The sequence below is a fragment of the Ipomoea nil genome, unplaced genomic scaffold (assembly GCF_001879475.1).
Source record: "Ipomoea nil cultivar Tokyo-kokei standard unplaced genomic scaffold, Asagao_1.1 scaffold1703, whole genome shotgun sequence".
NCBI lineage: Eukaryota > Viridiplantae > Streptophyta > Magnoliopsida > Solanales > Convolvulaceae > Ipomoea > Ipomoea nil.
The window spans coordinates 130,569-155,232 of NW_017618131.1; the positions used below are offsets into that span (position 1 = coordinate 130,569).

The 24,664-nt window shown below is 32.3% G+C and overlaps 3 protein-coding genes across 4 annotated transcripts; 1 reads left to right on the forward strand and 2 right to left on the reverse strand.

Moving 5' to 3' along the window:
* The first annotated feature begins 361 nt into the window (after positions 1-361).
* LOC109191607 (short-chain dehydrogenase TIC 32, chloroplastic) lies at positions 362-6,719 on the forward strand. Its single transcript, XM_019342212.1, has 8 exons — positions 362-694; positions 3,735-3,966; positions 4,054-4,133; positions 4,442-4,595; positions 4,799-4,877; positions 5,185-5,272; positions 5,772-5,818; positions 6,355-6,719. The coding sequence occupies exons 1-8, from the start codon at positions 463-465 to the stop codon at positions 6,544-6,546; spliced, it is 1,104 nt and encodes a 367-aa protein (XP_019197757.1). The 5' UTR covers positions 362-462; the 3' UTR covers positions 6,547-6,719.
* Positions 6,720-7,020: 301 nt separating this feature from the next.
* On the reverse strand, positions 7,021-10,944 carry LOC109191608 (probable kinetochore protein SPC25). The gene is made up of 8 exons (XM_019342213.1): positions 10,605-10,944; positions 10,241-10,306; positions 9,560-9,706; positions 8,709-8,822; positions 8,505-8,594; positions 8,309-8,431; positions 7,892-8,124; positions 7,021-7,379 (listed from the first exon to the last, which is right to left on the reverse strand). Exons 1-8 carry the CDS (start codon positions 10,771-10,773, stop codon positions 7,368-7,370), a joined length of 954 nt encoding a protein of 317 aa, XP_019197758.1. The 5' UTR covers positions 10,774-10,944; the 3' UTR covers positions 7,021-7,367.
* A 4,275-nt stretch (positions 10,945-15,219) lies between these two features.
* On the reverse strand, positions 15,220-20,530 carry LOC109191605 (tyrosine--tRNA ligase 1, cytoplasmic). Of its 2 annotated transcripts, none has more exons than XM_019342210.1 (11): positions 20,423-20,530; positions 19,882-19,984; positions 19,594-19,741; positions 17,891-18,180; positions 17,703-17,799; positions 16,569-16,674; positions 16,393-16,475; positions 16,133-16,278; positions 15,880-15,985; positions 15,513-15,572; positions 15,220-15,426 (listed from the first exon to the last, which is right to left on the reverse strand). In XM_019342210.1, the coding sequence occupies exons 2-11, from the start codon at positions 19,959-19,961 to the stop codon at positions 15,406-15,408; spliced, it is 1,137 nt and encodes a 378-aa protein (XP_019197755.1). In that variant the 5' UTR covers positions 19,962-19,984; positions 20,423-20,530; the 3' UTR covers positions 15,220-15,405. The 2 variants fall into 2 exon arrangements, with proteins under 2 accessions (XP_019197755.1, XP_019197756.1); XM_019342211.1 differs by having other exon boundaries at positions 19,882-19,997; positions 20,427-20,443.
* Positions 20,531-24,664: the final 4,134 nt, after the last annotated feature.

The window sequence follows — 24,664 nt, forward strand, 5'->3', positions numbered from 1 at the left end:
TTAATGATTATAATGAATATAATTGTAACATGTATTCTATCTCAACTAAAAGGCTAAACTAATAATTGGACTTTTATATACTCAATACTCCCTTCACATGTGCCAGTCAGTTACTTTTGACGGGTTTCAAACAACACATGAACCATAATTAGTTGGACACCCCCTCACGTGTTCTAGTCAGTTACTTTTGACGAGTTTCAAACAGCACAGGAACCATAGTTAGTTGGAATGCATATTTATGTTTATATATTATATACTCATCAGGTATAAATTAATACCAAGTAGCAAGGAAACTTATGATAGGAAAGGAATTTCCAAACCACACCCCCACCCCCCAATAAAATACTATATAGTTGGTGGTTGTTGTGGTAGTACATACTAGAAGGATTTTTTTTTTTTTTTTCATTTTTTGTTTTGTCAAATATTATATTATTATATATAAGATAAGAAGGGAGGGGGTGCATGGAGTTGCAGAAGGCATATGTGAGTAGGGCATTTATATGTAGATGGTTTTCCAGCATAGCTTCAGTGGTGCATCACCAGTTTCCACTCATGAAAGCCACTCTCAAATACTTGGCTGGCATTGCTGGCCCTAGTGGCTATGGCTCCAAAACCACTGCCATCCAAATCTCTCAAGACTGCACCTCTCTCTCCCACTCCCACCATCATCATCCCCTCACTGCAATTGTCACTGGTATGTATCAATTCTCTCTCTCTCTCTTTCTCTCTCTCTCTATGTATATGATGCTGTTTGAAGCTTAGTACTCTCACAACATAATCCCTCTTCTGGGGATTAGATTGAGTTTGGATCTTGGAGTGAGTTTAATTCTATCCCGAGACGGGATAGATTAAGTCTGAGTTCCAATCTTACCTGCTTATCTCTCTTTCAACCGAATGCATACACACAAGAATTTGTAAAACAAGAATGGGTTTTCTTTGGTTTTTTAGTTTCTTTTGGTGGGTGTGTTCTATCATTAAATTAAATATTTTTTTTGGGAGAAAATAAAATATCCCGCTTGGAATATTTTGAGTATGATCTGGGATTGAAACACAATCTATCCCGAGATAGGATAGATTAAGTATGAGTTTGAATCTTACCTGCTTATCTCTCTTTCAACCGAATGCATACACACACATATATATAGAAATTTTTTCAAGAATTTGGAAAACAAGAATGGGTTTTCTTTGATTTTTTGGTTTCTTTTGGTGAGCGTGTTCTATCATTAAATTAAATACCCTCTTTGAAAAAAAAAAATATGCTTCTTGGAATATTTTAAGTATGATCTGAGATTGAAACACAAAAATATTTTTGAAATATTTTAATTAAATTTATGGGAAAAAAAAAACTACTTTATTGGAAGATTTATCTACCTTGTATGAAAGAAGCTGTCTTTTGTGGGAACTTTAGTGAGAATAAATATGAAGGTGCAGTGTTGATATGGTCCATATGGTTCAGTTCTTTCCTGCAGAGCTTTTCAGCTGTAGGGTACTAAAGATTCATCAGATGTTAACTCATCACTCATCAAACAATTTCTATTTATTTATTCATTATCAAACACTTTTCAGATAATTAAATTAATTAAAATTATTATATCATAATAATTTTTCTTTTAATTTAAATTCCACACTGATTCTCTAGCTTTAATTTTATTTATAAAAATAATAAATTGGATTTTGGAAGATTAAGTTTTGTCTCTATTGAATAGTGCCCCCTCATTGGTTCATGCTAGATTATATCATTTCTAATCATTGCATCTTTTTTGCAGAAAATAAAATAAAATAATCCCACTATTATAAAACCAAAAATAATAATAAACTACCAATATATAATAATGCACAATCCAATCCATGTAGCCACTAATTTATTCTGTCATGTAAAGACTAGACAAAGCATGATCTAATTAATTTAATCTTTTGGTTTTTTCATTTCCTTTTTTTTACTTTTCATAAGAGTATCACTTGTTATCTACATTGTACCCCCAATATAACCGTGTTCCATTTTGCTACCTTGATTTTTAATGTTTCCGTATTATAAATATATGAATAAATTGCTGAAATGGATGGTTTCTCGATGATAGTGATTTTATCATTTTACTAATGAGTTAATACTCAAAATTGTCCTCGACTATAGTGGTTTTTCTCAATTTCGTCCTAAACGACTTTGGTGATCTAATATAGTCCCAGACTTTTGTGTTTCGCTCAATTTAGTCCTCTGTTTGTTATTCCATCAAATTGGTGTTAAATAAAGGGACAATTCAATAATATCAATATTGAGCTCTCTTTACTTTCAACCTGCGAAGTGAGAAATCTCTCTTTCTTACACGAATTACACCCAGAGTTACTCTCAGACCTACGAATCAAATTTTATATTCGCAGCTTTAGAAGTGATTCTGGGAGTAATTCGTAAAAAAAGAGGGATTTTGCACTTCACGTGTCTATGAATAAAGAGATGCCAATATTAAAATTACTAAATTGTCTATTTATTTAACAACAAATGAACGGAATAACAAATGAGGGATTAAATTGAGCAAAAACACAAAAGTCTGGGACGAAATTGAGTAAAAACATAAAACTCTGGGACTACATTATGTCACCAAAGTCGTTTAGGACAAAATTGAGAAAAACCACTATAGTCGAAGACGATTTTGGGTATTAACTCTTTTACTAATTGACTTCTGATTTCTTTCAATAATGATGTTGATTATCAAATTTGTACATATTTTAATCTTCTGCAAGTATTGTTTGGTTTAAATTTTTAGTTATTTGATACTATTTTCGTCCCATTTTATGTATCTGGTTCAATTGAAGAGGTTTGACTGAAATAATTTTGAATTTTATTTTTCATAATATTAAGTTTAATGTTAGTATATAAAATTTATGTATTTAAAAACTAGTTGAAAAGTACTATAAAACACAAAAATTTAAATTTAAAAATAACTAAAAACTAATAAAAAAATAAACAAGAGATAGTTGGTTTAAGCAATGAATGGTAAACAAGACAGATAAAATAGATAAGAGGGTACAAATTTCATAGTTAAGAATAATATTGGATGAAATTCGAAATCGATAACTAGAGTGGTGAATTATTTCGATAATTTATTATAAATACATTGGTCATTCTAGCCATATGTTTAGATTTATCTATCTCTTAATAGCTCTTTTATGGTTGAATTATTCAACGCTCAAGGTCTCGGATCAGGCCGGTAAGATGTCACTCTTGTTATTTTCATAATAGACAAAACATGACTTAATTCTTTTTAAGAATCTTACAATATTGTAACACAAAACAAACACTGCAATCCAAAAATAATAACATTGTCGGGTATTGTAGTAATTTCATATAGGTAAAACAATATTCAAATTCAGGATTTGACATTCGTCCGGCCTGTTTGGTAACATAGTTTATGAGTTCTGTTCGACCACTATTATTAGCTAACAATCAATATAAGTGTTTAATTAATTAGCTTTTTATAACAGATTATTACTCCAAAACACTAAAATTCAAAAAGTTGCTCAAATCAATTTTTTGATAAAATCATTTTGCATGTAATCAGCTAACAGTTAATACCTAATTTACCAAACACTCTCATTATTTATTCATTTTACTCTCTTATTTTTCTTTGAGTAGTACAATGTCACGTCACGTCACGTCGCGAAATAAAATATATTTGGACATTATTATTGTGGTTTATTTTATATGTTTGATGGTGGTTACGTTGAATGAATGATTGAAGGTGCGACGTCGGGGATTGGGGCGGAGACGGCGAGGGTGCTGGCGAAGAGCGGCGTTCGGATAATAATTCCGGCGAGGGATATGAAGAAGGCAGCAAAGGTTAAAGAAGGAATAGAGAAAGAGAATCCCTGTGCTGATATTATTGTGTTAGAGATTGATCTCACTTCATTTGCTTCCATTCAGAGATTTTGTGCTCACTTCTTGTCTCTAGGGATGCCCCTTCATATCCTCATGTATGTACTCTTTCTATTTTCTTTTAATTCTTGTGTTTTTTAATTAATTAATATAATTATTGAAGAATATATATGTTGCATGTGCAGAAATAATGCTGGGAAATTTTCACAGAAATTGGAGTTTTCTGAGGACAAAATTGAGCTCACTTTTGCCACAAATTACTTTGGTAATCTTTTCCATCTATATATCTCATATTATTACATATTGGTAGCTACGTTACGTAACTAACCGAAAAATTGATTGGCAATTTTAATCTCTAAAACTTATCAAAAACGATCCAAGCAAATAGTATAACTGACCAAAAATTTAAAAAAAAAAAAAAAAAAAAAAAATTGAATGTCAGTTCCAGTCGATTTACCCGTTACTATAAACACTCTTCCCAGAATTAATATCAAAAAATTACAAACCTAAGATTAATAGAGAATTACACTCAAAAAAAAAAATTGAAAACATATATTTGTTGGCACTTGGCAGGTCATTTTCTATTGACAGAGATGTTGTTGGAGAAAATGGTAGAGACAGCTGCAGAAACAGGCATAGAGGGAAGAATTATAAATGTGACTTCTGTGGTTCACAACTGGGTTAAATCTGACCATTTCCACTTCGCCCAATTGCTCAATCCAAAACAGTAAGAATTTAATTGAAAAACAACATTATAATTATTATTATGTTTACTATATATGTATACTATTATGTAATTAATTATTATTATGTTTACTATGTATAATATTATAATTAAATGCTCTGTTGGGTCGAGGTGTGGGGGGCCCTTAGGGTTGGAGTTCAGCTTTTTGAAAGAATAGAATGTGAATTCATGAGTGTTTAATGCAGGTATAACGGTACTCGTGCATATGCCCAGTCAAAGTTGGCCAACATATTGCATGCCAAGGAATTGGCTACACAACTTAAGGTACGTAGCTAGCTAACTGGTTTTCTTAAAATAATATTGATTATTTCTTATCTAATCTATTGCGAATGGGATGGTACGTAAATTACTTATATATTATATGTCGAGTTATCAGGTTTATCAGTTTTGAGCTTATCGGGTTGTATATATCAGGCTAAAAGTTTTTTACCCTAACACTTAAACTTTTAGGTTTTATCAGGCCAATCTATCTATCAATTTCAACCTCAAATTAACATCATATCCCTAAATGATTATCTATTATAAAGTTAGATGACTAAAATTGTTTTGAATTTGAATGATGTGGGTGCAGGCAAGGAAGGCAAATGTAACTATGAATGCAGTTCATCCTGGAATTGTTAAGACTGGAATTATCAGGGATCACAAAGGCTTTCTCACAGGCATGCACAACCACTTATATCACTTTCAAATCATTCATACACACACATATTATATGTTATATAGAACAATAGATACCACGTCACAGTGCGCATGACACCCAAAAGTCCTTGTTATATAATAATTGACTAAAATTAATATTTGGGGGCAACACCAAACAAGTTGGTTAGACAATTGATTTGGTAATCACAAGGTCTTCTTACTTCTTAGTTTAAAACGATCAGCTATGTGCAACCTAGGTTGATTTACTAAGATGACGTAACTCTAAAATATAAAATATGATGTGGAATTTGTTAAAAACTAATAATGAGGAGAAAATATGGTAACCATGTTTTTTATTTTTATTTTATTTGAAAGCAACCATGTTTTTTATTTTAAAATGAGGATATATATTTTATGGTTTTGTTTTTGTCGATCTCTGAGTAGGTGTGTGCAGGCGAATTGAAGCATAGATAACAAAATTTTGTACTGACATTCGTTGTGGTGTTTTGGACCTTTCAGATTCTCTGTATTTCATGGCCTCAAAGCTTCTCAAGTCAACGTCACAGGTTCGTCTTTACTAACCTCTTTCTGTTACTCACCACAGAATATCCTCTACATCCCATATGAATTATGAAACTATATATTAAAAATATAATAATAATCAGACATTTTATATACGCAAATAAGAAATAATAATAATAAAACAATGATCCTTTCAAAATAATAATAATAATAATGTATGTGTGTATATAGTAGTTGCTAAGCTGAATAATTAGTATACAAATTTTGAAAACAAAAACAAAAATCTCAAATTATGTGTATTTTCCTTTTTCAAGTTTTGTTGTACAACTCGATCTTAAGCGTGATGCACCATCTGTAGTTAGTCTTGACTTTGATATCACTTATTATGATCAATCGTTTATCACTATACCAAAAGTTATAGCTAGTAACAAATACATAATTTTATCTCCTTGTACCGCACACTACACATATATTTTCGAGAGACAGTGTGTTTGAATTTGGCTCTTCACCGGTCTCCGCCCAACAAAACTGTAAAGTATTTTCCTTTTTGATAACATAGAATTAAAATATACAATTGCAGGGAGCAGCAACGACATGTTATGTGGCACTAAGTCCAAAAACAGAAGGGGTGAGTGGGAAATACTTTGCAGACTGCAATGAAAGCCACTGTTCATCTTTGGCAAATGATGAAACGCAAGCCCATAAGCTTTGGAACAACACCCGTGCTCTTATCCACACCCGTCTAAGATTAATGCTTCCACCATCACCCTAGCTTTCTTTTTCTTTTTCTTAATGCCAGGGGCATTTTTGTCCTGTAAATAATAAATACACCTACTAGATATACACCTGTACAAACATCCGTTGCAAATGGGGGAGCTGATGAGCATTACACAACATGTCAACAAAAAAAATAATAATAAATGAATGTATTTTTCGAGTGAATTATAAGATGGCAACAGTTTGTGACACAATGTCACATTTACTCTATTCTTTTAATTTTACATTACTACATTCTTGACTTTCATTTGTTTGTCGCAATTAATTCTCCGTTAAAATTTTCATTTTTCCACCAATTTATAAGGATAGCTCATTATACAATTAAGATAATTAATGGGAGAAAACATTTACATGCGGAAGCAACAAGTCTGGAGAATAAAATTACATATTAGCCTTCTATATTAAACAGCAAAATGACAAAATTTTAAACCAAAAAATAATTGTAATAAGAAAATGAAAATCAAGAATGTAATAACGCAAACTTGAAAAAAATATTACAATGATACAATAGTCAAAGACTAAAAAGTATAAATTAGTCTAAAGTTCATAGTAAACTAAGCCATGAATTAATACAACTGAAGAATACAGAGGCTGAAGCCATGAAAAAAGCAAGTCCAAATGTGGAAGGTTTGTGAATTACAAACCCTAATAACAACACAAGCCTTTTGGCCCCTTGGCCTTGGGTGCCACTTCTAATGTAGGGGTAAAGTACATTTTGTTACACCTAGATGCATTTGTCAAACTGATTGGGTTAGGAAACTTCCAAGGTGTAATTACAGACTGACTCAAGTCAAAAGAAAATTCTTCGGCTTATGTTCACTTCTTGACCTGACAAGAACCAGAAATATCGACGTTAGTACCTTAAACAGTATGAAGGATGAGCGTGTTCGACAACTTCATTGACTGGATGACATAATAAACCATGCACTGCTTAATAGAGGTGTGGCCAAAACTACCTAATGTGCTTATTGAAAAACTAAACTTAGAGATATTCTGTTCACTACTATTATCAACCAAATAGATCAAAAACCATTATCACTGAGAAGCATGTTCCAAAAACTTCATTACTCTTGAATTTACCAAAAAGCAAGTCTTTATTGTTTGCTTGGGATTGGCCCCTCCCCCTCAAACGGAAGTTTGGAACACAAAGTGGACCGAACAAGCTCCTGATACCATGTTATAATATGTACATAAAAGACTAAATCCAATCAATTAGCTGGTATAACCAACCCATGGCCTTATAAACCATATATTCTCTCTTATATTTTCAATATGGGACTCTTAACATGACACAATGACATGGATTTGTTATTAAAATAAGGATGTTTAACAATGGTTACCTTAAAACGCGGAGAGCGACGAAGAGATGAAGCAGATCCAGGAGAGAGGAGCCCTGACCTGCCTCCTTTGCCATGCCTAAGTTTCTTTGAGTTTCTGTTGAATTCTTCAGCTTGAGGACCTCTTTGCTTGGATGGAGATTCACTTCCACAATCAGTTGAGACTGAACAAACTGGAGCAGACACAGATATCGTGGAAGTATCTTGGTCTTGAGATGTCACTTTAGGAAAATTTCCTGAAATCATGATACCAATACTAAGAAACAGTTCCAGCATATGCACTACACTGGAAATGAAAACAGCTAAATCAACTTATTCAATAGTTCCCTATTTTACCATAATTAAAGCTACTGCTCACATATGCTATCAAAATTTTAAAACAGGGAGGAAAGGACAAATAAGTAAGATACAAAGGCATACCGTATAATGCAGCTTCTTGAAATTTTTCCCTCATAGTCCTGACAAATTTGAATAGACCGTTGCTTTTATTTAACTCAGTGAGCAGCTCTTTTATGTCATTTAGATGTGGATCACAATCAAGCACTAACATCCAAGAAGAAGAAAATCATTTTTGAGTAGAGAACATAAATCATTTACATAAAAAGTTCTTACTTACAAGTATAGTAATCATTCTCATGACGAACAGTAAAGGAGTACTCCTCATGGGGGTCCTTCATATTAATGTTTGTAAAGATGAACTTTACTCCTGCAGAAGAGGGAAGTGGAGATGAAATTTTACAGGGTAGTATAAGAGCCTCGCAGAAATATTCTACAATTGGAAAAATATTTCAGATAGCATTATAATAAAATATTTACATACCACTGCCGCACTCAACCCGGAAACCAAGGACCCTGTTGTACCACAAAATAGCCTCTTCTATTTCGTCTCTATGTTCAGAATTCTGGTTACGCTTCTCCTCACATGCTTTCAGAGCTTTTCTCCAAACATAGATGACAACAAAGGGGCAGATACCCAAATAAAAATAGATGTTATTGAATCAAAATGGAAGAACTCATGAAAATATCAAAATTTTAAGATTCCAAGGAAACAATATTCAAGGAGTAACCATCAGATTGAGGCACACTGGGAAACAGGAGAAGGGACATAAGCTTACCCAAAAGCAAAATTAGTTACATTATATAAAAAATTATTTTTTTATTAAAAAAAAAAAATCTTCTTTATGGTAGGCATTGAATAGAAAGAGATTAGATGAACCAATTATCGTTCAAGAAGACAGAAGCATGTAAAGTAACACTTGTTTAATAACTTCTGCATTTAAAGTACAACTCATAATTTAATGGCAATACCCAAACCTGACTTTATCCCACAGTGTGTTGACTATGCAAACTTCAAAAACCAAAACTACAGCTTACACAAGGTTCGAATTGGGGTTCGCAGCAAGAACCCAAAGGAAATTACGAATATAGACTGGGAAATTCTTACATCAATAAAGTTTTAGGATATATATAGTATCCAAGAGAAAGTGATGATGTTAGAAATGACATCAACTTGGTGAAAATCTTCTTTCAGGTCTCATCAACAACCAGGCAATTTGGTCTCATAATAAATGAGACTTTTTCCATTTCTATTCTTTACATATGTGATTGTGGTGAATCAATAATATCCTTTTACATTGCCATCTAGTGAAACTGTGAAAGGAAGTATGTTACCATTGGATTGCTCAGATATTATTGCGGCGTATTCATCTCTTCTCGCCCTATGATCTTCAACAACTCCTTTAAGTTCTTCTATTCTTGCTTTTGTCACGGATAGTGAATCTGCTATCGCTATCCGCTTTGCCTCCTTTCTGGTTTTTACTGAAAATAAGCAGAAACAAGGAGAATGAAGAGTTCATTCAATAAAGACATGTAAAATCACTTATTTATATCTCAATAAGGTTAAGATGTGAACTTGAGATAGTTCTAAATCCTAAGCATTTTTTCATGAGAATGAATGTCACCAGAAGACTAACAGTGCAACACAAGCCTACAAGAACATTAACTCAGATCTTAGATACAAAAAGTGAATTCCATTCTAAATAATTGTATTTCAACAAAAGCTTCAAAGTAAATAATTGAACATTAGAAAAGTGGGTGTCCTTCTGAATCTGAAATTCAGAATGTTGATACTCCTGTAATTTATCCCTAAATACTGAGGCTACCCTCTAGTATAAGCAATTGCATAATACAAGAAAGGTGAAGAACTCTAAAGCCCAAGCACAATCAAAACACAAGGCAGTAGATCTCTCAATTCGCATTAGCACTCAAAAATCATTAACTGCCACACATATGCATGTAAACTTGGCCCCACATGCTCACATGAGAGAAGAGTGTGTACAAACATAGAGATACCTGCAAGTGCTTTCACCAATCCATCTTCCACCTCTCTAAGCTCAGCTTTCAATTTCACGAGTTTCCCTGCCAAAACGACAAAAACAACAAACATAACTCAAAAACTTAACCAAGAGCAACAGCTAGCTATTTTTCCACTGTACACCGACTACAGTTCTTAAACACCAAAACTCAGCTCCTAAGAGCTTCTTTATGAGATCCCAGCCTTCCATTTTCCTACTTTTAGACTAAAAAATAAATAAATAAATCCCTAATCTAAGCAAAATATCTTGTTTCAACTAACTCCCAGCAACGAAAAAAGAAAGCCCTGAAATTGTGAAATGGGGAGGGTTAATGTTAGGGTTTTGAAGCGGAAGATAACTACCTTGAAGTTGAACGGTCTCTTGAGCTTTGGATTTGTTCGAATCGAGAGATTTCTGAAAGGTTGCGGTGACAGAGTCGATGCGGCGCTGCATGATCGGTATTTCTCCGGCGCATTTGAGCCTCAATTCCTCCATCTGCGCCCGCACAGTTGCCCCTACTGTGCTCTCCATCTCCAGTCCCAGATGGCTTCTTAAGCCCTTTGCGTCGTACGAACCGGAGACGGCAAGAGAGAGTAGCGTTCAATTTGAAAAAGCAAGAGAACAGTGGAGCTCTGCTTAGCCCGCCATTTTCATTTGTGTTTTGAAAACAGAATCCTATTTTTTCCATGGACGCTCATGATTTAGATTTTAGAAATCAAAATTTTCACCAATGGCCCTTCAAATCTCTTAAGTGTGTTGGAAAGACCCATGTGGCCATATTGCAATTAACTTTTAAATGTTAAATTGCTGAGAATGTTAGATTTCTTGAAATGTTAGATTTTTGTTTTTAGTTAAAATTTGATTGTAATATAATCATGTTTGATTTAGAGTTATCTTTTATACCCACATTATAATATCCTTAATATATTTTTAAATATTTTAATAAATTAAAAATTAAAATATATAAATAAAATAACGGTATTATATATAATTACATAATTTTAAAATATTAACTAAAATCTTGAACTTGAGAAACAAAATTATTTTATATGCTAACATAACATAATAAAAATAATAAATATATAATTACAAGAATATATATATATATATATATATATATATATATATATATATATATATATATATAATAACTAAGTTTATTTTACATAACCTAAGAAATGGAAATTGAAGGGAATCACATTCCCTTCAAAATCTTATGTGGAGGGAATGTGACATTCCTTGGGAATGTTATATTCCCTAAGATAATATGAACCAAACATAGAAATGTGAAATTTGCAATGTCACATTCCCTTGGTTATGTTATATAATATGAATCAAACGCCCCTTAAATTTTTGTATTTAGCAACAGAGTCATATAGACTCATGTACTAAGGGGGGTGTATTCAATCATAACTTTCATAGAGTTTTAAAGACTTTTATAAACTTTAAAAGTTTAGAGGTATTCAATTCAAATTTTTAGAAAGTCTTTAAAAGTCTAACAGTATTCAATCACGATTTTGAAAGAGTCTTTATAAGTCATGTGGTATTCAATTAAGACTTTTAGAGAGTCTTTTAAGGGTCGTTTGGTTCACGGAATGTCAGATTACCTTAGGGAATGTTAGATTGCTGGGAATGTGAGATTACTGGGAGTGTGAGATTCCTGTGTTTGGTTAAAATTGGGGTATGTAATATAATCATGTTTGGTTTAGGGTTATCATTTATTCACACACTATAATATCCTTAACATATTTTCATATATTTTAATAAATTTAAAAATTAAAAATAAATAAACAAGATAACGGTATCATATATAATTATATGATTTTAAAATATTAACTAAAATATTGAACTTGAGAAACAAAATTATTTTATATGCTAACCTAACATAATAAAAATAAAAAATATATAATTACTGTGTGTGTGTGTGATAAACTAACATAACCAATGTTATCTTACATAACCTTAGAAATTGAAGGGAATCACATTCCCTTCAAAGTCCTATGTGGAGGGAATGTGACATTCCTGGGGAATGTTAGATTCCCTGAGTTAATGTGAACCAAGTATAGGAATGTGAGCTTTGGAATGTCACATTCCCTTGGTTATGTTATATAACCTGAACCAAACGCCCCAGAGTCATGTGGTATTTAAAAAGTTATGAACTTTTGTAGACTTTTTAATTTTAGGACTTTTGTAGACTTTTCCTTCTCAATTATAAATAGTTGAAATCCAACCATCAACCCCAATATTTCAAAATTTTCTTTCTAACAACTTTAGATGTTTTCTCTCTATTTAAACTCTATTTTTCCCCCTATTTAAACTTTATAAACCTATCTAAATTTAAAAAATATATTTTTTTTCTTCATTATCCTATATTTTCTTCATACCTAAACTCTACCAATTTTTCTCTCTCCCAAACTTTACAATCTTCCTCTACAAATTTTAAATAATATTATTTTTATTTCATTATTGCTTGTTTATATTGATTTTTATTTTTTTTCTATAAATTTTTTATCCCTAACTTTCTCTAATTCTCCCTAAATACATGAACAAAACAAATTTTTTCATTGTCAAATTTTAGTATATGTTTCATAATATTCATATAAATACTTATATATTTTGATTTTTATATATATTCTTTTTTTGTTTATATTCGTAATATATATTTTTCATTTTTTTTAACAACAGGTTACTACGAATAGCGAACTACTGTTCGCAACAACAATTTGGAGTTGCAAACAATAGCACCTTGTTGTTGTTCGCAATCTCAAATTACTATTGTAAATAATAGTTCTTTGCATGATGCCTAGCAATATATCAAAGTATAATTTTTTTGTTTATATTATTAATATTAGATTTTTATTTTTTTTATTTTATGAAACTTGTAATTATATTTTTAAATATTTTATTTGATCAATTCTTTTATTATAAATTTTATTGTTCAATGTTTGTATGAATTATAGTAATTAGGAATTAACGAATGTCGTTTCTTGTTCTTATTGAGTGTTTGTTGCACGGGATGGATATTCACCAGGGATCGAGATCACGAGAGTAATTCAATTCCACATCTGCATTCTCACACGGATTTAAATCTGAATTAAATATTACATCTTTGATTGGCACTAGGGGATTAAACACTTAGATACCAGGAATCCTATTTTGCTCTATTGTCTTCACCAATCTGCTTAGTTTATTTAGGTATTTTCTAGCTTACAATTGCTAAAATCATTTGTTTTGTTAAGACTAGTTAGGTTCACGTGAATAGTCTAGTAGCTAGTGCTTAGTATCCCACTTCCCTGAGGATTGACTATCCATACTCAAGAGTATTTATTTGTTTGCAAAATTACTACAACCACACGAGGTGATTAAAATGAGTGTGAGCACCCCAAGCTGCCCTAAATTGAAACCTTCTCTCCTTACTGTTAGTTGTCGTGGCTTCCAAAGAAACTAGCAACGGGTTATGATCTGAAGTAAAACTTGGAAGGTGTGCAACGTAACAATATAATTGTATCTGGGAACATGGTGAGCCACTCTTCAGTGCACAGACATCGCATCTTGGAGGTTGGAAACATTACTCCCTCTCCTCCAGGTAAAAGTCGATCTTTTGAAGCCCAAATCAATAAAATTCTCATGGTCAATCCATTCCACAAAGTCCTTAAAGTAGCATTCTCTGCCACATTGTCTGTTTTCACTTCATCCACATGTTGTAATTCAGGCCAAACTAATCATTTATGCCCCATTTATCCAATGTTCAACATATCGCAAATTATGTTGTGCAACCGTGAGCACCATACATAATGTACACGGTTGCAAAAAGGGTATCATTTGAATAATTTTGAACAAACACAACCTCACACAGAATTCACAACATACAACATTTGAATAATTTTTAAAAAAAAAAAAAAAAAAACAAAGAAACAACCAGGACCACGACTTACACAATTCAGACACATTACAAATAAAAATTCCACTTATACATTTTATCAAACATATTACAGTAAAAAAAATCTCCACTTACATATAATCAAACACATTACAAACAAAAAATCTCCACTTGCACATTTTATTAAACCACTTTATATAGACAATCAATACTCATTCTTATACACTCTATTAGAGTACTATGAAGAACATGTGAAAATAATGGCGAACGTATTAAAAGATCTCCAAAGCATTTCATGTAATAAATATTCATAATACTACTTACACTATAATATATTTAGAATATACACTTAAAAGTATGGATTTCAAGCATACCTTTGTCTCATTAATGACAGACTAGTCAACGGTGGGCACTTGTCAATTGCAAATTTGCAATGGACAAAAGTCAATGGCAGGCATATGTTGCTTGCTTTATGAAATTGAGGATTTTGGTTTGATTTTTGTATTTGAGGAGGTTGATTTCTAATTTAGGGATTTAATGTATAATTTAGGAAGTTTTATTTAAGTTTATATCCACATAACACAAAGATATATTAAAATAAATATCAAAACAAAAATTCGCGTATAAATTTTCTTGCATCCAACTTAGCATTTACATAAACAGGCTAAAACTGCTACAACTGTCTAAATAAATTATATTTTAATATATGATACCGGATGACCAATCGTGATTTATACATATGCCTATTTGACCCTTTTGCCTTCAGTATTTAGTCAACAATTTCTAACCTTTTTTTTTTCATTTCAGAATTATTTCATTTAATTTGAAATATTCAAATTACACCGTAATATTCATATTAAAATTTGACAATATATTTTTGAAAAAAATGTTTCCTATCCCCCTACAAAAATCACACAACACAATTTTTGCCACTCCTAAATTCCTAATGTGGCTATATTGACTTATAACTCCAAATTAAAGTTTTATCCTAATTAAGGATACTCGTAAAAGAAGCTTGCTCATCCTCAACTCGCTTTTGTTTAGCAAGTTTGGTATACATATCTGAATGCCAAAAACAACTCATACAGTTTCTGTAGTAACATCTCAATCCAACTGCAATTGTCTTTTATAATTGAAATATGATAAATTCATAAGAAACAGAAACTTCTACAGTACTTGTATTAAGAAACAGGATGAAGCATAAATAAGATGGCAGATAACTGCCACCACCAAAACTCAGGTTAGCCCGAATTCGCGAAAATTCAATTTGCCTGCATTTCACATTACTTGGTAATTCTATAACCCTGAAAACGAGAGAAATTACTTTCATTACAGTTCCAAGAATCCTAAGTTTAAGAATGAAACAGTGATTCACCTCAAGAATACATACCTTTACCCTCTTCAGAAGGTCCTTCGCTTTGGCATCGTTCTTGAAATGGTCACGCACAGGCTGCATAGCACATAAAAGACATATTAACACCTAAACAAATATCAATTCCACCATTTGCGTCCATCATCATGCTTCTACACGTATAAAGTCAAAGATCTATAGCTAGCTCCTGGTAAAAAAGCAATAGTACTTGTAATTCTTATGAGGTGCAATTGCTCAGGTTTCATCTACCTAAAATAATTTATACAATATATATATATCAACTTTAAGATGGGGCAACTAAACAATCCCTTAGACACTCAAGGTTGCAACAGGCATGGAAACCATTAGGGATAAGAACAGTGATCTATACAAGTCTTGAGTGTACCTGCAGGATCTTGTTTAGTGCCTTTGACAGAGCAGGTTTAAGATCCCCAGGGTGCAATGCACCACTTTCATAGTCGGCAACAAGTTCCTCAAAAGTCTTGAAGGTCCTGCACATGTGAAAACACAAGTAATGAGGCAAAAAATAGGCGATGATCAATTTTCATGATAAAGTTTGAACTCAAAACAGCAAACATATTAATGAAAGTAAAGCTACTTCAAAGAAGAGAGCAAAACCCAAAGACCAAATGTCTTACTTTTCACCACCATTATCTGGATTTCGCTCCACCTTGAACTCATTAAACCAGGGAAAGATAATGTACTTGATGTATTCTAGACAAGGGTTTTTCTCTACAACCTTAGGTGGGCAGAATGCCTTCTTTATCTTGAGATTCACATCTGCCTATACCATACATTGCATCATATAGGTTATGCAATAGATATAAAAGGATATTGATTGGCATGCCGCTGATAAATCCAATCAATTATAGGACCAAGGAGATTAACTATACAATACCTCTTCATCTTCCATGAAAATGGAAGATGATGGATCACTCTTTGACATCTTCTCTTGACCTTCCTGCAAGCCAGGCAGCATGTCTGCATACAAGTACAGTGAATAACAAGGCTAACACAGAAAAGTCAAATTATCAAATGAAGTTTGAACTTGAAAATTTTGGTTTGAGAGCATACGATGAGACAATATGATAGGCTTGTTTTTCCTCTTTATATCTTCACAGTATTCTCTGGCAAGTACATTCACTTTACGCTGGTCCATTCCCAATTGACAGATGTCAGCCTATAAAGAAATGCATTGTGAGTTGCTTTTACAATAAAACCAAGACCTAACTTCCTAAACGGAAAAACATAAAGCAAGTGTGTCCTGTCTAAAAATTAAAAAAAAAATGTGACATTTATGGTAGTAATCTATAAAGTGGAAATAACCATGCTAGGAAGAAGTTTACATCAAGCCTAACTAAAACATTCCAATAGACACAAAAAGACGTAAAAACACAAATAACAAATCAACCACAACAAAGGGCAGGAGCTGTAATAACAATGGAAGCAGAGGCAACTTTAGAATATTGACCAGTACCAGTATATAAGAAATGCCCAACACCAAAACTCTTTTACATGTTTTTAAGTCTGCCACCCACATTGAATGGTTTGAGAAATATTATTAAATAATAACCAAACAAATGCTTCCAATCACTAAGTACTGCCAAAATAATGGATAAAACTTCAATATGAAGATCAAAGAAACTTTTGAATAAGAAAATGCAGAAAACCTTGAGATACAATATGTTGTGTTATGTCCTCTATGGCTCTATGTATGAGATGAAAGGCCTTACAAGCAAATCTAAAGCACACACAAAAAAGTATGCGTTCCACACAATCCCTTTTGTAAAATACTATCAATCAAAAGTTAATTATTATGAGTAGAACTCTAACTTTGAAAAATGTAAGGCTATATCATTGTGTATATGTCCTTCAATATTAGAGAGTAAATGAAGCATTACATGAGGTGTGCTGTAGTATAAAGTGTACTGTAAACAACTAAACACTGAAATAACTTTAAAATATTATGTTCCCCTTGTGTAAGGATTAAGTACTTAATTATTAATCGACACAGAAAACATTGATTAATAAATAAGGCCATAAGGGCATCAGGACCTCCAAATTGCATTCAAAAAGTATCATGTCAATAACAAAATATGTCCAAGTAGAATATATACCAGCACTGAGGAAAAGATATGTCCAAGAAAATAATTTTCTGTTACACTAGTTCAGGCAAAACATAATTTACTTCATATTAATAAACTTCACCTTGAGGAAAAATATGTCAGCACACTGCATGCATGGGTAAAATATTTGGGCAGCAGTTAATTCCTCTTGGTCAGAGCGACCCATAATTTGACAGCATCTGAGCAATCACCAGTAGGGGCAAAAAGGGTCGGTTAGTTTACACGGGCTACTTGCCTTTGAAGGAAGGAAATCAATGGTCAATACCTTACCTCATAATTCTAGGAAGTTTGTTTCTGCGTGCAATGTCCATAACAAGTGGCCAGTACTCATGAGCTCTAGAATTGATCTCTTCAGAGGACCATAAAAACTCAACTTGACCACTCTCCAGATTCATTCCCACAGCTTTCCATATCTCAATCAGATACTGCCCAACAACTTGAATTTTCTTTAGGTCTCCACCCATCTTGTTATTTAACTGAGCAAACCAATCTGCAATCCAGATCTTCACTTTACAGCCCCCAGATATAAGCTTGTTAACATTTATTGCCTTCATAACCCCCTGTTCACGGAAAATTTTTTTTTAAAAAAAAATTGATATCTATACAGTGATAATGATGTACAGGGAAACACATACATGTCAGCTGCATCACATTGATTATCCAGAAATTAATGACTTTTTTCTGTTGATTAAACACATATGGAACAAAGTTCAGAATGCAGCTTAAATGAAACCGTTAAATATAATATGTTTATTTTTCCAACTAATAGCATAATAGCTTTGAATCCATTAAATAAAAGAAAACATTAAAACTTCTGCTGAAACTTGAAAGTGCTAATCAATAATTTCCCCAGGCGATTACAAAAATTAAAATTTAACCAAACTTCTAATCATTTCTTGTAATGCACTTCTAATCATTTCTTGTAATGCTTAGGCAAGGCAATGGACTGGAATGCTGGGGTAGTCCAAATTTTTAAGAAAACATACTCCTTACAAGATTTGCATGAGTCAAAAGACTGTAACTCATAGCATGGGTACAGTATGCATGCTACCTGTAGAAAGCCATTGGCGAAATTCCTAAGATTAGATACATAATTACATAAATAACTACCCTACTACAGAGAATTAAAAGAGGGATGTGAACTTTGAATCTAAAATAATAAAATGTAGATCCCTTAACATAAACATTTATTACAAGTAAAGATATAAAAAAGGTTTCCAAACAAAGCAATGGTAGTATTATTCACGGCTGCTGCTTGATTTTTTCTTTCTTTTTGTTTTTTTTTAAGTTTCAAAATCATTTTCCTTTTGAATTATCAATTGTATAATCATATTAGTGAACAAGTAAACTTATTGCACTATAAATAATAAATCAGTATGTTTATAATTTTTCTTCCCACATAAAACAGAGACACATTAAAGTATTCCTAAGAAGCGACTCCTAGAACTAATTCTTAAATGGAAAAGAATGTTTTAACATATTTGACTTCCTAAACTATACCTAACACGTTTCTTTGAAATCAAAGTTTTTGCCTTCATATAAAAACTAAACAATAATGCATATTTCTTTTTTATGCACAAGTGATATGCCAATTGGCCATTTCCTATAAAATTAAAATGGGATGATCTAACCATGGAAATCATTGCAGAATATGTATCCACACACACAATATTATTATATTAGAATAACTAAATTTTACTATAATAGTAATTTTAGACAAACAAATTTACTACATTGGTATAATTCAGAGGTAAAAATTTCACTGCCTACAAATAGATGAGTCATTTATATTATTCAAGTACACTAATAGAAAGAAGATGGCATCATCCTGTACATATGTAGCAAGAAGATACTATACTTGGAAAAAATCATATCAATTCTACAAAATGCCAAGAAAACTTCAGTCACAACTCTTCGAGAACAATAGTTCACAGTAGGACAAAGAACAAAAATAGTGCTACAAAGTTACAGACCTGAGCAATGTGCATCCGACCTGAGGGTTCGAATCCATCGTAGCATATTGGTTGAGGCTTATTTGCCAACAGATTTTTTAACTCATCTTCCTGGATGCATTCCTCCCCTATGCTCCTAATAATGTTAAATTTCTCCTCCAAACTCATCCTGATTCAAGAAATTCCAACAATTAAGACTAAATCTCACAAAGAAAAAGAGAGAAATAAGTAATCACACTTGTAAATTACACAAATCTATTAGCATATAGAAACATATGTTGATATACAGAGAGGGGGGAAGGCCATTACTGAGACATGGAACTGGATGAAGAGGACGCGTTCAAAGATAGTGATTCCACAGCATCAGCTGGCGGAGCCTGGTTGTCCATTGATGACTGCTTGAAATGGAGCTCTGGTTTTTGTCACAAAGAAAAACAGTAGCAATCTAAGTCAAAACCTCAAATTTTAGCTATTTCCAATAACACATCTAATTTCCACTACAATTGAATCCACTTTGGCCTACATAATTGATGGTAAAACTTCCCAGCTAAATAGTTCATTTGAAAATGAAGTGAAATATTGCTAAACCCTTCAAAAATTTACAGTTACTACTATTTATTTTATTTAAACAATTAACAACTTTGTAGTTCTTAATGGAGATATTATCCAGGAGGAAATTAAACAAGCAAGAAATGGTAGTCATGAGAGCAGAATTTGAAGTATGTTTCCCCACCGATCCCCGCCGCATTCTGCCCCATCACTTTCCCGCAGACCATATCCACGAGTGCAATCACAGCAAGGAAAGGTACTAATGGCTGGAATACACATGAGGAATGGAGAGAGGGTTTACCTGAAGTCCCGTACGGCGGCGGCGTCCGGAGATTGAAATGCGGTATAGGTATGGGTGCGGCTGTGGAAGAATTGTGAAATGAATCCCCTCTTACTGAAACGTAAAAACCCTTGCTACCCAAGTTTCATTTACATCTGTCATCTGCTACGGAGTTTTTTTTTTTTTTTTTTTTTTTTTTTTTTTTTTACTTCTTCTTATATTATTTTACTCATAATCCATTTGGTTGAAATATTAGATATTAGATTAGAGTTGGAATAAACTTTTGGAAAAATCCTTTCCAAAAAAAAAAAAAAACTATTGAAAAAATGATTGTGTTATAAATATTTTACTAATAATTCACCCGCGCGATGCACGGAAAAAAATTATGTTGTTATAAATATAAATAAAAAATATAAAAACTAAAATATTTTAAATTGTTTAATATAATAATATTTTTGAGCTTCCATTGGTCAAGTATTTATTATTTTTATAGAATACAAAATTACAATTAAAATTAAGATTAAAATTAAAATTTTGTATGGTTAATATAATCTCTAATTATGTGCATATTCAAATAAACTTATAGAGAGAATTTACATAATTACATTGATTTATTCTTAATTGTATTTCATCTATATTATAAATTTCACAATACGAATAATAATTAAGATAATTACATTTGGAAAGCAAATTTTAAATTTTGTATGAGTAAATTTAAACTCTAATATATAGCTATTTTATTTTTCAAAAGTACATTTTTTTTATATGATTATATAATATATAGCTATTTTATTTTTCAAATGTTGTGTTTTTTTTTTTAATAATAAAGGATGTTGTGGCATTAATTGTAACATTAATTACTTCCCAACCATGCAGCTTTATTATAGTTAAGATTAGTGGCCATTAATCTTGAGACTCTCCATTTTCCTTCTACTTAATGTATTGTTTATGTTAAGCATATGAAGGGTTGTATGGACTAGAATAAATACATGTGAAGGCTTAATGAAATGAAGTTCTCATGTTTGTTCTTCTCTTCTTACATCTCTACACTTTAATACCATCTGAGGTCCTCCGAGTATAGTGGTTTTGCCACGTTTAGTCCTAAACTTTCAAATTGGTCATATGTGGTCCTTCGACTTTCAAATTTAACCATCCGTGGTCCAAGTTAACCACCCATGGTCCTTCAACTATTAAATTTTAACCAACCATGGTCCTTTTAAGAGGACCACGACTGGTTAAATTTCGAAACTTGAAGGACCATAGGTGGTTAACTTGGACCACGGATGGTTAAATTTGAAAGTCGAAGGACCACAAATGGTCAATTTGAAAGTTTAGAAATAAACGTGTCAAAACCACTATACTCGGAGGACCTCAGATGGTATTAACTCAATCTTATATATATATAATCTCCGGGCAATTACCGTGTAATCATCACGCGAGAACTAACGAGTTGATAGGCCAAATTACAACACGTTATCAGCACGAATCGCCAACATATTCCTCGATGAACGGTATGCTCGGACATGTTATAATACATATTTTTATACTAGGCAAGCATGTTCATAGGTTTCATATAATACATGTTTTTATATGGCACATGTTGATTCTACACCTCTTGATATGATTATGAAATGCATGATTGATATGATACATATTGATTCTAAAATTTGAAATATGAATTGCACATACTGGTTCGTATATATATATGATTGTGTAAATTCCTGAATACATATTTCCAATTTTATTTTTGATTATTCAAATTGAAAGAAAAGCATGTGATATATATGTTTGTGTAAATAGAAGTGACTTTTCGTATGAAGATGCAATGTATGTATACATATTATTTTCATTTCGCATACTTTATATGTTATATACCCTATGCTGTAGTGCATTATTATGTTTTTATGATATGTCGTTTGCATGTGATTAGCAATTCGTTTTTTGTGCCTGATTAGGCAATGAATGAATGGTTTTTAATTAAGATTGTTAAAGCTTATTTTGTGGAAGCTTAAGAGTGAGTAAGACTTTAAAGCTTAATTAATGACTTGGGAGCATCAATTAGGTGTATTGGAGAGTGAAGCACCACTCGTTGCCTGTAGCACGAGTTGATGCTATAAACACGAGTCGATGCTTGCTGCATCAATTTGGTGTTTGCCTCACTGATTCGTGTTGCACCATTTTTGGTTATATGCCAAATTGTATGTATATGTATCCATGTATGTTCTATGATTATGGAGATCGAATACATAATCGGTCCTTATTATGTTTGCATTGGATTGTTGTGTTTGTATTAGAATGCTAAGAAACGGATATGCATATTTATGTAAAAGGTGTTTCTTCATCCATTGCTTGAACGTGTATTCAAAATAGTGGTTTTTCCACAAGTTGTCACATTGCTTCCTAAAGTTGCATCAAATGATGATCTTGTAGATTATGTCTTTCATTGAAAATGTGAATTTATTGAGCTCGCTCATGTCGATAGCAATTATTTCACTTGGGCTTTGGATATTGGAATATATTTGACATCTAAGAAATCGAGCCAAACTTTTGTTGCTAAGTCACAGAGAACCGATGCCCAGAAGGCACAAGCTCTCATTTTCATGCGTCACTACTTGAACCACGATATTAAAAATGAGTATTTGATTGAAAAAGTCCCTATTGCGTTATGTAAGTCCCTGAAGGACCATTTTGACTAGTAGTCATCTATTTTCCTTCCTCAGACACAATTTGACTAGATTAATCTTAAGTTTTAAGATTATAAGTCAGTAACTGACTATAATTCAGCTCTGCACAAAATAATCTAAGAAGTGAAACTCTAAACAAGAAGTTTTAGAGAAATATTTAATTGAAAAGACATTGTCAACTTTTCGTGTGAGTAATTTGTACTCCAGCAGTAGTACAAGACAACAAATTATGAGAAGCATCCTAAGCTGATTTTAACACTTCTTGTGGCTAAGAAACATAACTAGTTGTTGATGAAGAATCAAAATGCATGTCTGGTTGATTTTGCACAGGTGCCTGAAACACATAATGTTATCTAGTTGAGTAACTTTATAAGGGGTTGCAGTCGAGATTATAATCGGTGTGGTATGAGTTTCGAGCTCAGAATAAGAAACAAAGTGATCAAGATATTCAAGGACGACCAAAACTCATCGAGGCAAAATTCTAGCCAGAAGCAGGTTTGATATCAATGTGGGTGTGAATGGCATCGATCCCTATGTGCCGCACACCAAAGCATTTGGTCATCGGAGAATGAACCTCATCTTGATGATTCTAGCTAATTTGCCTGAAGCAAATATTGCGATAAATTATGATAATGAAATGATGAGGTATTGATGAAGAAATGATTGGTGTCATGATAATGTTTTGAACAATGCATGAAAATATATTCATGGCCGAAAAAGTTAGTTTATGCCTGAAGCATGAAGTATCCGAGTAGTTAGCTCATGCTTGAAGCATCCGAGAAGTTAGCTTATGCTTGAAGCATCCGAGAAGTTAGTTTATGCCTGAAGCATCCGAAAAGTTAATTCATGACCGCAATATTCGAAAAGTTAAGTTACTTTTGGATGCAAAGTATTATGAGGGCAAAGTGATTTTACTTTGCTGATTTTACTACTCGGATTAACTATCCGAAATTTACTATTCGGGAAGTTTACTTCACAGAGTTACTTCTCTTAATTTGCATGCTTATTTACTCAATTTTGTTCTCATGCATGCAACATGACTCTCGTATGCAATTGACCGGTTGCTAATTCAAAATTGAATTATTATTTGTTCCATAAATCCTATATCAATCCAGGAAGGATTGTTATTATCAACAAATTATGATAATCATCTTTTGACTAAATTTAAGATGTCAACATGACAAATTTTCCTTCTTCGACTATGGCTTAGTGCAATTCTGTGTTGTTTAAGGAGTGGTATACTCCTTTATAAGAATGATCTTTGACTTATGCCATACATGATATGATTGATTTAGATGTTATTGGTTTGGAAGATAGAATAAATTATATCATATCAATTTGCCTGGAGCAAACGAATGAATAAATTATTTCATATCAGTTTGTCCGAAGCAAATGAGGGAGTGAATTATATCATGTGAATTTGCACGAAGCAATTCTCAAACCAGTGAGTGAACTAATGTAAAGTTGAGGATAAGGATTTTTGGGAGATCCTGAAGATCTATTTTATTTGACAAGCTTCCAACTTCCTTATGATTGTTCTGTACCCTTATAATATCATTTGATATGTATGCTTTCATAA

Coding starts and splice junctions, on each gene's coding strand:
- LOC109191607 (XM_019342212.1), top strand. CDS start 463: ATGGAGTTGCAGAAGGCATATGTGAGTAGGGCATTTATATGTAGATGG. Junction 4,134..4,441: donor TTTTGCCACAAATTACTTTG/GTAATCTTTTCC, acceptor GGCACTTGGCAG/GTCATTTTCTATTGACAGAG. Junction 5,273..5,771: donor TCACAAAGGCTTTCTCACAG/GCATGCACAACC, acceptor TGGACCTTTCAG/ATTCTCTGTATTTCATGGCC.
- LOC109191608 (XM_019342213.1), bottom strand. CDS start 10,773: ATGGAGAGCACAGTAGGGGCAACTGTGCGGGCGCAGATGGAGGAATTG. Junction 10,307..10,604: donor AGAGACCGTTCAACTTCAAG/GTAGTTATCTTC, acceptor TCGTTTTGGCAG/GGAAACTCGTGAAATTGAAA. Junction 8,432..8,504: donor TGAGAATGATTACTATACTT/GTAAGTAAGAAC, acceptor CTTGGATGTTAG/TGCTTGATTGTGATCCACAT.
- LOC109191605 (XM_019342210.1), bottom strand. CDS start 19,961: ATGGACAACCAGGCTCCGCCAGCTGATGCTGTGGAATCACTATCTTTG. Junction 19,742..19,881: donor TCATCCAGTTCCATGTCTCA/GTAATGGCCTTC, acceptor TTCTTGAATCAG/GATGAGTTTGGAGGAGAAAT. Junction 15,427..15,512: donor ACCTTCTGAAGAGGGTAAAG/GTATGTATTCTT, acceptor TCTCGTTTTCAG/GGTTATAGAATTACCAAGTA.